Below are 14,288 nucleotides of genomic sequence, written 5' to 3' on the forward strand. Positions count from 1 at the left end.
TTTAGGGAGCCATATTATTGAGATTTCATATGTGTAGGTTCCTTGTCATTTCTAGGAGGCACAGTTTTAAGTGGACTTTCTGGTCCTCTGGGTCTTACGATCTTCCCACCTCATCTTCTGAGATGTTCTCTGAGTCTTAGGGTAAGGTTGTGCTGTAGATATATTAATTAGGGTTGGGCACCCTGTGGTCAGTTGTTCTCTGCATTTTGACCAGTTGTATTCTGTAATAGTTTCCACTTGCTGCAAAGAGCTTCTTTGATCAGGAGTGAGAGTTGCACTTATCTATGGGTATAAGGGTAAGTTAGACAGTGCTGGTTACTGCCAAGATATGAGTGCCACTGTTGCACCTTTAGGGCTGTCTTGCCCTGCTAATCATCATTGTGATTCATAGGCATCAAATGCTTTCCTCTTTCGACAGTTTGCATAGTACTTCTGCTAGACCTCAGGAAGGAAGATGAGATGCAGCTCAGATCTTCCAAGTGTAAAGTATGTTGTGTCTTCAGCAATTCAGATTTACCTTCAACCCCTGGGAAGCAACTATGGACAACAGCAGTAGCCCGTGTTGTTTGGGGAGTCTCTTGGACTCTCAGGAATTGGTATACAGGAGTTTAGGAGGGCTTCACATGTTCTGTCTAGGTTCTGGTGGTTTGTTTCATAGAAGTTAGATGGAATTCAAATCCTTTTTCTTTTCTTTTTTTACAATATTCTATCTGCATTTTATGGTACTCAAAGCAAACCTTTGTTGGTATAGAAATGTTAAAAACCATCCTGAAAACAACTTAGATATTTGACATGAGATGGTGACATCACTTTAAAAACTAGACTGAACTACAAGATGTTTTGGATTCTCCTCCAGTGACTGCTAATATGTGATTCTTTCTAATGTATCAAAAAAATGCTTCAGAAAATGTAAGACAGAAAATTTAACTTCTTACAGTGACATTTCAGTATGTATTTTTAGACTTGATTAAAACTATATGTAGTTGCCAGGTGTAGTGGCATTTACCTTTAACCCCAGCACTCAGAGGCAGAGGCAGGTGGATTTCTATGAGTTCGAGGCCAACCTGGTCTACAAAGTGAGTTCTGGGACAGCCAGAGCTGTTACACAGAGAAACCCTGTCTTGAAAAACCAAAAACCAAAGCAAAAAACCTGTCTGCCTGTAGTTTGAGAAATTTGAGAGAAATGAAAGTGTGAAGCTGACTTGATTTTTTTGTCATTTAATGGCACTAGAAGCCCTAAAGGCGCTGGTGGCAGAGAACTGTCCCAGTGATCTCCAGGCTCTGGTTCAGACCCTGGTGCTACTTCAGATTACTGGCACCATAAAGACACTGAGTATTTTAGAGACTGTAGAAATGTGAGTATCCATGTTCACTTATAGTAAGAACAGTTTTAAATGTTTCTATATCATGCATTTATTTATTCATTCATTTATTTATGAGGCAAGTCACTGTACCCCAAGCTGGTCTTGAACTCACAGTGACCCTCCAGCCTTAGCCTCCCAAATGTTGTGGTTACAGACCTCATGTATAATGTTCTTAATGGCTATTGAAACAGTCAAGCACTTTTAGCACTGTCCTATCGGCTGGTTGTTACAATAACTGTCAGTTGATAATGTTCTGTTGTGTAGCTACATATGTCTGAAAGATGCTGTGTGGCTTTCGTGCTTTCTTTCCTCAGGTGATTAATGACCACTTGACAGCCAGTGAGAAGGGGCGTCTGGTCCAGTGGGAGGAGTTCATGAAAGAACAGCCGCAGCGCCGAGCTGAAGTGGATGACGAGCACAGAAGAGCCATGGAAAGGCTCAAGGAGCAATATGCCGCAATGGAGAAGGACCTAGCAAAGTTTTCCACCTTCTAAGAATTTGACCTACAGGGACAGATGAATGAGAAACTTTCCCCCAAATCTTCCCACCAACCACGTAGTCTCTTCTTCAAGTTTAGAAATATACTCAGTGGCACTCTTAGGTCTGAAGAGAGAAGCTTCTGGAGCCAGATAAATGTCCAGTGGAAGAAGAGTGCTTACATGCCTAAACGTCATCTTTTGAAGGAGAAGAGTGAACATGGGACAAATGTATTACTAATCAAATGTGGTCTTCTTTTCAGTGATTAGCTTAGATTGCTGTGTGTCCATTTCTTCAAGAATCCGCTTCATTTTCACCAAGGGTAAATGGTTTCTCATTGTGGATTAAATGGCAAGTGTGCAGCTGCCTGTCACAGCTTCCCTAAGGAAGGGTCACTAGCTTTTCCTGTGACAGATGCCATGGTGGCCTTTGAACAACGTGCTTGGAGATACCGTATTTTGCAGTACAACACAATACCGTGTATTTCACTGGGTGACAAGACATACATGATTGGTGGCCTTGTAGCATTTAATATTTTCATCTTGTAAACTGTGCTTAGGAGAAAATTTCCACCCAAATATATTTTCACATTAGCATCTCCAAGGACCATCATCTTGCCCATAGATAGTACTTCCTCCACCTTTAGGTCCATTTTGCTTAGGGTAGGCTCTTTAAAGATCAGCATCTGTGCATGCTTCAGCTGCTCAGCAGAGTCCGCCACGGAGTCCCTACAGAACTGTGTCGGACTGGCTCTGGGCAGACAAGGACTGTTCACCCACACAGCAGGTGATCTGTGTTAGAGGTACTAATGTCTGTTCTCCAGCAGTTGTGTCCGTATGGAACACCACTGTTCATCACCACTGTGATCTTTCCACTCTTGCACTTAATCTAACTGAAGAACCATGTTGAACTTCATTGCTATAAATTGAACAGAAGTGCATGCAGTCATTTGAGGAGCTGCATAGCCAGTGGGTATGAGGTGCAGATGAGTCTTTCTAGTATTTTCTGTTGCTCTTCAGTCAAGAAAGGTAAGAAAAAATACCTCACTCTCTCAGGATATCTCCATGTTCTCACTGCAGAAAATTGACAATGCTTGCCTGTGTAAATGTATGGCCGACTGTGAAAGCTTCATTCTTAGCTCATGTTGAAATGTGATTAAAGCTAATAGAAGAGATGAAATAAGTATTTGAGATTTCTTTCAGTAACACTGAACTTGTGCCAACTTTCTCTGTCTGCTACTGTAGGCCTGACAGGTTCATCAATCATCCTCTGCTCCCTGGACTGCAAGAGCACTTGCTGACACAGAAGCATGCTAGAATTTTCTTAATTCTCTCTCTTTCAGTGGATGGAAAAAAATTTCCAAAAATATCCCACACGTGAAAAGGAAAGGGAGGGGGCCACAAGTAAAAATCCTCTTTGTAGCATAGGCACTTTTTGGAATGTCATTAGTGACCACCACACTATTAATAGCTGCTGTGACCAAATCAGAATTCTGGGTGCCAGTGGACATGTGTACTGTGGTCACTGGACACATAGCACAGCAAAGATTTCTGGTGTTTTGTGTGCATTACAAACAAATACTTTACCTCCTAAATTTGTGTATAACATAAATCTTTCTAAGGAGTGCAGACCAGGGCAGTTTCTAAGCTTTCCATATTAATGCACTCAGTTTTCTGTAGCACTGTTAAATTTCTAAAAGGGTCGGTTGGTTTGCTTTCCTGCTGTCCTGTTCAGTGGTGAACACTTCTCCTTTCCTTCCTTTCCAGATCATCTTTGTTACCTATTCTTAAAATATTCAAATGCATAATTGGCATTTGTTCTATGTTGAACAGAGATACTATGGGTTATGTGTGGCTCACACGATTCTAACAATCAAATGAAATAATAACTTATAATTTTGAACTATTAGGAAATGTTGGTTTGAGTGTATTTTCTGGTTGTAATTGATTTCTCCTTGATATGTGACATTTTCTTTTTTGTTTCCTAACATATATGAATTTTAAATTCTATTTTTATTATTGATTCCTCCCATAGTTGAAGTCTAGTCAGAGAATAGGTACGTATATGATTGAATTGTTCAGATTTGTTAGAGTTTGCTTTGTAGTGTAGGCATGGACAGTTTCACAACTGTTTCATAGTGTATAGAAAATGTACACTTCCGGCTGGGTGTCTACATGATCTTTCAGATTCTGCATTATGTTAGAATTTCCTTTTCTGCTGGGTTTACTATTTTATCCCTAAGACTAACTGTTAATTTTTGTTTTATGTGTTTTTGGGGCACTGTTGCTAAGTACATTTAGCCCCAACTAGATGTGTTTCAAAAATTAGAGGTTTTTTTTCCTGGTTATTTTTAGTTAGAAAGTGTAATCCACTTATACTTCTTAAAACTACTGATATATTAGGATTTGCTTAGATCATTATAAACTTTTAGCATTTATTTATTGGGGGAAGACAGACCACCACATGTGTGGAGATCAGAGGATAATTTGTGGGCGTCCATTCTCCCTTCTGCCGTATGGATTCTGGGGATCAAGCTCAGCCTTACATTTTGTCGTGTGTTTGGCCCCTTTCCTGCTTTTTCACAGCCTTCGTTTTCTTGCCTTCTTTTGGATAGAATGTTTTTCCATGTACTTCTCTTATACTAGTTTCGAGGTTGAATATTCATTTCATGCTCACCAGAAAATTTAGCATGCATTAGTAGACAAAACCTAAATTTCCTGTTCTTCCCCCTGTTAAACATGAGAGCTTTTGAACAATGTCTGATTTCCTCCCTCAACTTACAAATCTAGACTTTTAGTTCCCTCTTGTTTGACTCCCTGAGCAGTTTTGTGTGCTGTTTGCTCAGACTTGGGTTTTATTTCCCTGGAAAGCTGTCAGGGTGCATTTGCAGGGGATGGTTATTTTCGTTCTCCCTGTCTTAGCCTTGTTGCTTCTGAAATGGCACCTGGCCTCTGAAGTGACACCTGTCTGTGTGACCAGCACTCCTTTGTCCTTCCTTGGTCACTTTCAAGATCCTCCCCTTTAGTGATGGTTAGGCATTCTGCTTTCCCAGCACCACCGATTTCTCCCTCAAAACACTGCAAACCCTGGACCACATCCCCTTTATCCCTGTGTATAACCCAGGTTGTAAGTTCTGACCTGTCCTACAAAGGAGCAAGATCTGTTGCCTCTCATTGCCACGTTGATTAGTGCCTGGGCATCCCAGGCATAGAAGAGAGATTTGAGCCTCCAATACCCACGGTAGCCTGCAGCTGCCCTTCCACAGCCCTGGCATGAAAATTTGATCATTTTGTAGCAAAAGGAAAGAAAAAGACTAAAGTCTGGATGAGAAGAGAAAGAGACACCAGAGCATGGTTCTTGTTTTGCTTTCTCTCACCCCTTGAGCACAGGGAAAAGGTTATCTGAGGGTCTAGCAAGAAGCGAGGCTGGCGATCTGACAGCCAGAAAGAGGGGCCTCACCACAAGTGTTTGAGCATCTCCATCTTGGACACCGTGGCTTCTGGGTCTGAGAAGAGTGGTTTCCTATGGTTGAGCCACCCACCCTGTGACAACCAGCGTAGACTGCCACCATCCCTGCCTTTTATTCTTGTCACTCGTGTAGACACGGCTGCTTGAAACCCAGACCCTTCCAGCCAGAAGGAAGGAGACACCTCCAGGGCAGTTCCAGTACCAGAGCTAAGTTACCCTGGAGAATTGTGTTGTCTTCCAAATCGGCTTCATTTGTTTTCATTAACTTCCCGTGAACTCAGCTATGAAAAAAAGAATACAGCTTAAATCATTTCTTGTAGCATTTTGGGGGGTATTCCGTAGCCAGAGAGATCTCTGTGTATGGAGACGGCTAAGGAAGTATGTGGCCATTTTGCCACATTAAAGTTTCCTACAAAAAGAATGTTTGTTTCTTTTGATGTTTGTGCCAAGTATTTTCTATTATTTTTGCTTCTTATTCATGAACAGATTTGATTGTATCTATTTCTACTGTATTTTGTTTGCTATTCATAAGTTAATGAAAGTCAAAATGAGTACAATGGTCTTATTCTAAGTCTCCATAATGGGTTGGTGAAATGGCTCAGCATCAGGATGCCAAGGCCGTTGACCTGAGTTCAGTCCCCAGGAACCACATGGTAGAGGGGGAGAACCAACTCCTGCAAGTTGTCCTCTGACCTGCACACACACACACACACACACGCACATGCACACGCACACACACACACACACACACTGATAGCCACACACATATACACGCATGCATACAAAATAAGGAATATGATTTGTAAAGCCATTTTTTTTAAACCTGCATAACTTGCCTGAATACCTGATCTTAGATGCCTTTGATTTTTAGGGCTTTATTGTGGGTGAAATGCCCCAGGCTACTCCCATAGACATGGAGGTAGAGGGGGTAAGTCTATATCTAACTTTACCAGAAAAATACTTTACGTATTAATTCTTCCAGAATAGATGAACCTTTTGTTTGTTTTGTTTGCTTGTTAGTTTGATTTGGGGGTTTTGTTTTGTTTCTGAGACAAGGTCTCCTATAGCCCAGGCTGGCCTGGAACTCATTGTGTAGCCAAGGGTAGCCTTGAACTTATGATCCTTTTGCCTTCACCTCCTAGATGCCAAGGTTACAGGTGTATGCCACCATGCTCCCTTTATGAGATGCTGGGGAGCCCAGGGCTTTATTCTAGTATTCCTACATGCTACGTGCTAGGCAAGCATTGGACCAACTGAACTCCAACTTCAGTCTCTGAAACTATCATTCCTAACATGGATTTTCTAGTAGTTTAGTCTTAATCCTCTGTGTTCTAGCTGTGTTCTGTTGCTGTGATGAAACACTTACCAAATGACTTGGGGGGTAAGGGTTTGTTTCGGCTCACAGTTCCAGACTACAGCCCATCATTTTGAGGAAGTCAAAGCAGGAACTCAAGGAGCCAGTCACATCGTGTCCACAAGAGCAGAGAGAGAGGAATGCAGCCCCACTGCCTGCTTGATTTCTTCACTCCTGTAATTCAGGGCCCAGCTACAGAACCCCACAGACACACTCAGGCAAACCTGGTCTATACTGCTTCTCAGCGAGCCTCTCGGTTGATTCTGGTTGTGGCAAGATAACATTTAACACTAAGCACACTAGGCACACCTTAAAAAGACTTTGTAGCTGTCTCCTGGGTGTCGACAGTTGATCGACTTGATGTAGCTCAAAGTCTGGCGGTGAAGTGGGTGGAAGAAGTACATCACTTTCTGCCTGTTGTCCCTCGTTCTAGGGCTCAGCTAAGAACAGTGCTTCTCCGGAGCTGCTGTGACGACAGTGAAGCAGAATTCGGATGTGTGCACTTGTGTCCAGAAACAGGAAAAAGCTTCACATATCTAATGTGTCACTTTACATGGGGCAATAAGTCCATCAGTACACTGTATACTGGCATCCTGTCCTCATTACAACTCAAGGTTCAGGTAGTCTATGAAATAGTCAAAACCAACTCAAGGTAAAGAGAAACAATAATTGATTTGTAGAACAGTGTAGATGACTTTTCAGTGCCTTATATGTAATTTAATCTCATTTCATCCACATAACTAGGAAGTATTCGTTCTTTTAAGGAAAAAACAACTTACTTGCTTCTGAGCTAAGAACAAATACTATGTCAGGTAGACTATTTTATGCTTTTTTTTAAAGTTCTGTAAGTTATATCATAAAAATCTGTTTTGCATCCCAACTTTTTCTTCATAATTACATAGCTTTCATGCAATATATGTGAAGTTTGGCTTTTCTAGAACGCTCTACAGCATTAAAGATGGATCCTATTATTTGACCATTCACTGGATTGTGAGCTGGGACTCAGGATAGGATGTCATAGAAGGTGATGAATATGTTAGTAAGCCCAGTTTTGTCATCCTCGTGCATACATCAAAACATATGTGGGGGTGAGTATCACCTTGGTTAGGAGACGGTTATTAAAGATCCGTGCATGATTCAGAGTCACCAAGCACAGGCAGTCCCTTCATCAGATGGCACCACGTTTACTGACAGGTGTGGGGGATTCCTCTTTGGAATGCATGGTCCCTATGGCCAGCAGGTCCCCTCTACAGCCAACGAGAACAGTGTCGTCCATTTTAAATTGAAGGGAAAAGGGCTGGAGATACGGCTTATTGGTGAAGGTGCTTGGCACCCTGCCTGAGCATCTAAGATCAATACCCAGGATCCACATGATGGAAGGAGAGAACCCAGCTTTCACAGGTTGTCTCTGACCTCCACATGTCCTCTGTAGCACATGCACACATGCACCAAGTAAATAAATAAAGGTGTAAAAAAGAATCAGAGAACGGGGATCTGTGCTTTGCATCACTCCCTGCTGCTACCTCCTATCTCTTCAATTTAACAAGAAAGCATTCAGGGGGATCAGCCGTGAATGGTCGTCAACCACCAGGGCAAATGTTCCCACCATGTAGAACTGAAGTTTCACTAGGAAGGAAGTCAGTGTGTGTGACTTTGGGCTTCAGTGTTCTTCACATGGATCCCACTCACATTTGATGAACTTCCTCACATTGCTAACATTAACTTCATTTTTGTTTTCATTGTGCTAGGTAATCTAACCTAGGACCTCACACACGCTAGGCAATCACTACCACTGAACTACATTCCCAGCCTCCAACATTAAATTCTTGAGGAAATATTCTACAGATGGTAAGGTTTAATCATTTTTTCCTTAAAGTAAAATTTGTAGAGAATTTGAAAAGAAAAACCACAAAATTCACATTTTAAAAACTTGATGTCATCTGAAGTACCTATGCAGCTTTTTCAGAGTGGGTGATTTTAAAGAAGATGGCTCATCTGGTTACAGTGAGATCATTGTTATAAGATTTAGAAATTCCCATGCTATTTACATGGTAGCTTATATGGTTATATTAAAGTTTTAAAAATTCAGTGGATAGCAAATAAATTATTAAAGTAGAAAACAATGTTTAGATTTTGTTAAAAGATTTTTTCACTAGGTAATTATATTATTTTAAGATTATAATTATATCATTTCTCCCTTCCGTTTCCTTCCTCCCATATATCCCTTCTTACTCTCTTTCAAATTCATGGTGCCTTTTTCTTTAATTATTGGGGTGTGTGTGTGTGTGTGTGTGTGTGTGTGTGTGTGTGTGTGTGTATTCTTAAATATATAAATACAACCTGCTCAATCTGCATAACATTGCTTGTATATGTTTTCGGGGATGACCATTTGGTTTGGATAGCCAGTTGGTGTGCTCTTCCCGGAGAAGACTTTCTCCCACTCTGAACATTGCTTCGTTGTCTGTAGTTTTTTATGTAGGGTTGGGGTCTTGTGGCCATGTCGTCCCCCCCACCCCAACCTCTCTTAGCATGTCTATTGGTGTTTTCTTGTGTGTTTAGTTTTATTTGAGGCATAGTCTAGTGTATCCCAAACTGGCCTGGAGCTTGCTACATAGCTAAGGATGGCCTTGAATGTCTGATCATTTGCTTTCACCCTCCAAATGCTGGAACTGTGGGTATGTACAACATGCTCAGCCTCTAAGCAATTTCGACACCAGAGAATCTGTCTTCCACTTAGAATCTAAAATTTATACACTAGGACCAGCAGGTGTCACTGTGATAAAAGATTTATTTCCCTCCCTTCTGTTGACAAAAGCATATAAGAAGTAATAAATTTGTATTCACATAGTTGAATAAAGATAGAGAAATATAGGAACTGACCTATAACATGGATGATTAGGAGTGTTTTTCAAAACTATTTCATTTCTCATTTTCTTCATATCTTTTATTATGTAGTTGAGGAGAAAGTAAAGGTTAAAAAAACCTTAATTTTGTGGACTTTATATTAAATTTAATAAAGTACACTTATTACAAGGTTCCAGGTTGTGTAATCAAAACTGAATTAAGACCATTATCCATAATGACTTACACAGTCTCTGAGAAACTTGTAATGTTTTCTTTCAAATTAAGGAAGAATTACAATGTCTAAAGCATCATTCAGAGACATAAAAATATAATTGGTGGAATATAAAAATGGGAATTAGAAAGCTAATTGCTAATGTTTTATTCCTCTCCAATATGGAAGCCAAAGTAGAATTTGACCCACGGTATTCACTGGAGCGTTGAGCTATATCAGGATTTAGTTACAAAACAAAGACAAACAAACAAAAAACTAGGCAATACTGAATTTTGTCATTAAGGAATTTGAGTCTATATTGTAATAAAATAGAAAATAAAAAGTACTTAGCATTCCCATGAGCAGGATCAAACGTGTAGTACATGATTAAAATAAGCAAACTCTGTGTAAGAACTATCTTGGTGACCTGTGATTAGGGAATCATTTGCACTAAAGGTAAAACTTGAATTCATGAGGATCTTGCTAATGAAAAGATGGTTGTGAAATCCAATAAGCACTTAAGGATTGCCTTATTCTAGGTATTTTTTTACTCCTAGGAAGAAAAGAGTGATTAAATATTGGTTGTGGGGGCGGTGAGTGAGCTGGAAATACTCCTGGAAAAGTCAAACAATGTATAAACTTCCTTGATGTTGATAAATGGTAGATAAGATTGGAACGGGGAGAAGCATCCATGCAGGGTCAGAAGCCCTTTTTAGCCATGCTTCCGTCACTAAATCTACACGTGGACTCTAAGCAGCCCCCTTTGCACCACTTCCCACTCCAGTAGTCTGCTTATCCTGATAGTGTGTAATGAGGCTCTTAAGTGTCTCAGGAAGCTCACTCTGTGGACTCAGAGGGGTGACTGATGCAAGACAATCCCCGTCTGTGGGCAGATTCATTTAGAAGTGACTGGAAAAGTGATTCCTTATCTAGACAGATGCAGCTCCGGAGCAGTGTGCGCATAGCATGTGCACTAATCACGGACAGCTTCGTTTGCTACCTGTGCTTGTTGGTGTGTGTGCATCCAGATCTGACCTCACAGATGGCCTAGCTCACTTCTGCTGCGCTCAGAAGTGGTGCCACCAGGTGGGGAACAGCCCCCAGTCCCACTTCCGCAGCACTCTGGGAGTCTGGCTTGGTTCTTCACTCTTCCCACGTTCACATGTATTAGCTAAGTTGGCCCTGGCTTTGTAACCACCACTTTACCAGCTCCCCTCCCCCAATTCCAAGACATCACCTCTTAACCAGATTCCTTGCTTCTTGCTTGTCTCCCTCTGTTCATTTTTACACAACAGCTGTATCTTGTGGAGGTTACCATTTGCTTTTTTTTGTTTTTGTTTGTTTTTTTTTTTTTTTTGGTTTTTTTTTTTTTTTTTTTTTTTTTTGGTTTTTCGAGGCAGGGTTTCTCTGTAGCTTTGGAGCCTCTCCTGGACTAGCTCTGTAGTCCAGGCTGGCCTCGAACTCACAGAGATCCACCTGCCTCTGCCTCCCGAGTGTTGGGATTAAAGGCGTGCACCACCACCGCCCGGCACCATTTGCTTTCTGAAAACACTCCAGTGACTTAGCCCACACCATGAAACCCAAACTCTGAAGTCCTGATTGTCTCATTTCTTGTTTCACCTCAAGCTTGTTTTATCTAACCATGCTGACTTTCTTCATCTTCCAACATTGTTGATTGCACCAGGGAAGCTCTTGCCTCCCAGATTTCTCCCCAGCTTCTATAAGGAGTCCCTCTCTCAATTTCATTGGCTCTTTGTACAAATGCTACCTCCCTAGAGAGGCCTTCTCAGGCCCCTAGTCCTCCTGTTTTTATTTGATTTTTCGACCACTAAAATATAAGCTGTATGAGAAGCCTGTTTGTCTGATCCACTCTGTATTATTGGGTTGCTGGCTGGCTGGGTGAGTGAGTGGGTGGGTGGATGTCAGGTATGTGTGTATGAGGGGTGGATAAATGGATGGGTGGATTAATGGGTGGATGAACACATAGGTTGATGGGTGGATGGATGGGTGAGTCAGTAGGTAGACAAATAAATTGGTGAGTAAATGGATGGGTAGAATATGCTGTAACCCAGTATTCCTTTCACCTGGACAACTTCACTCCTGCTATTTTTTTTTTTTTTTTTTTTTTTTTTTTTGGTTTTTCGAGACAGGGTTTCTCTGTGTAGCTTTGGTGCCTCTCCTGGAACTCACTTGGTAGCCCAGGCTGGCCTCGAACTCACAGAGATCCGCCTGGCTCTGCCTCCCGAGTGCTGGGATTAAAGGCGTGCACCACCACCGCCCGGCCACTCCTGCTATTTTTAAGTATAATATGAAAGAATTGAGGCGTTTCTCAATAGCCTGACTCCATTTGGTAATGGATTTTTAAAAGCATCGAAAGGTAATACATTAGAACATTTAAAGATAAACTGTTGAGTGATAGTTCTAGGCATTGATACTTAAAAGCAACCCTTTCTTTAGTGAAGCAGATAAATCACTTGCTAAATAACACTAAGCCCACTGCTTGAGAGAAGACAGAACTTCCCCATAGCAACTGTGTGTTGAGTCGGAATAGAACTCTACTGATTCTATTAAAAATTAGTCTCCAGAAAGAATTCAGTGCTCCTCATTTCTTGACAAAACATAGTTAATGGCTCTTGCTAGGAGAATATTTGACTATCATAACTGAATTAAGTCAAAACTGTCTGAGAACCATGAGAGGTGATAAAGCAGAGGAAATCACGTGAGCGAGAGTTCAAATCCCAGCTCTTTTCCTTTGTGTGGTGACCATAGACAAGTCACTTAACCTCAGTTTCCTCATTTGTACACTTGAGTTGGCAGAAGTACCAATACGGTCATCCTAAGTTTGAAGATTAGATGGGCTAATGCATCTGATGAGTTTAGAGGGAGCTGACAGCATAGGGGTGACATTTATGTTCCCTCAGTAACCATTTTGCCATCACTATCATAGGTTCCCGGTGCCCGTTGGGAATTACTTTGTAATAACTATTGAAAGGTTGATAGGTCACAGCCATAAGAAGTTAAAGCTTCTTAAATTGAAGTCTGTTACAGTTCCCCTTGGAGCGTTCAGTTGGATTAGACTGCTTTCTGCACTCTTAAAATACACACGAAGGCCCAAGGAAGGCGAGTTTTCTAAATCCTTAGATGGCGCACCCACACAGCTGGTGCCACAAATGATGTCACACTTCAGGAAGATCGGCTAATATATTCCATAGGATCAAAGGTATTTCTAGGACAAAGTGTGTTTGGCTTCTAGTTCCCAGGCTGGCTTTTGATTCAGACCCAAATGAGAAGTTTGGCCTTTCAAATAAGTTTCTGCTAAAGCCATTTTGATAAAATTTCATTTACCAAATGTTTTTTATGATCACATTTAGTAATGTGGTGAAATTTCTCATTCCTAAAACAAGTTGTACTTAACAGCCTTTCCAAATAATGGGGTTGGTATGTGGTCAGGTTGTCTGGGGCTGTCTTATCTGCAGACCAGATTCCCAAGTCTGAGTTCAGTGTGGTGACTTACTCCTCGCTCCTGGCTGTGCTTTGTTTCGGCGTGTTTGGTGTGTCTGGCCGAAACACACCACCTCCCCCATTCGGAACAATGCTGCACACATCACTTCCTGAAGTAATGGAATTGGAAGGCAATTATCTACTCACAAAACAGGCTGAAACAACAGTTCTTCATAGTCTCCTCAAATACTTTAACTTCCCCAGGAATCCGGAAAAAATAATTCCATGGGGCAGTGTTATGAATGAAGGCATGGCATTCCAGTCCCCCTGACCTCCCGGGATCCAGCCACCAGAGCCCCAGTCACTACCCACTTGGCATGATGGAGAGGGCCTCTGGTTGTGCTGGTAGCTGCATTCAGGATTCGGTAAGATGAGGGCCGGGGGCCATCCAGAGATGACTTGCAATTTATTGGATTGTGTTCATTCTATGACAGTGTTTTCATTTTTTTTCTAAAGATAATTCAGGACTTCTGTTTCAAATGCTCCAGATTTAAAAAATAAAACACTTTTCAACAAAGAATAGGTATCTATTTCAGTCAAACAAGTTTTGTAGCCGTGTGAGAGGTTTTTTAACCTCTTGGCTTCCTTTACCTTGAATTCGAACTAAAAAGTGTCCCTGTTTTTTGTTTGTTTATTTTGGGGTTTGTTTGTTTCAAGACAGGTTTCTCTGTGTAACCCCTGGCTATCCTGGAACTCTGTAGCCCAGGCTGGCCTGGAACTCAGAGATTTGCCTGCCTCTGCCTCCGTGTGCCACCATGAGAACTATCCTCTTTACGATCCTTCACAGTCTCCCATGGTTAAACCTGTCAGCTCGATGGCATTGAGAATCACCATGTCTCAATGGTGAAGTCTGGACGCACCTGTGAGTGTTCCTGGGTTGAGTTCACTGAGGCGGAAACACCCACCGTAAATGTGGGCGGCGCCATTCCAAGGGGTGGAGTGGATAAAAATCAGCAAAGAAACAGCTGCAGCCTTCACCTCACTCTGCCTCCTGACTGTGGCCGGGTTGGTGCCGCTGTCTCCGCTGTCTCCTCAAGCTTCTGTCACCGTCATTTCCTCTACCGTTGGT

General features: G+C 41.7%; 1 protein-coding gene across 1 annotated transcript in view; it reads left to right on the plus strand.

Annotated features, from left to right (window-relative positions):
* Nucleotides 1-5,710, plus strand: part of Bloc1s5 (biogenesis of lysosomal organelles complex 1 subunit 5) — a 48,012-nt gene extending 42,302 nt beyond the window's left edge. Inside the window, exon 5 of the mRNA XM_059263146.1 lies at nt 1,679-5,710. Within this exon, the coding sequence (XP_059119129.1) occupies nt 1,679-1,858 (180 nt within the window). The 3' untranslated portion in view covers nt 1,859-5,710. The remainder of the gene's footprint in view (nt 1-1,678) is intronic.
* The last annotated feature ends 8,578 nt before the right edge of the window (nt 5,711-14,288 follow it).

The sequence above is a fragment of the Peromyscus eremicus genome, chromosome 5 (genome assembly GCF_949786415.1).
Source record: "Peromyscus eremicus chromosome 5, PerEre_H2_v1, whole genome shotgun sequence".
Lineage (NCBI taxonomy): Eukaryota > Metazoa > Chordata > Mammalia > Rodentia > Cricetidae > Peromyscus > Peromyscus eremicus.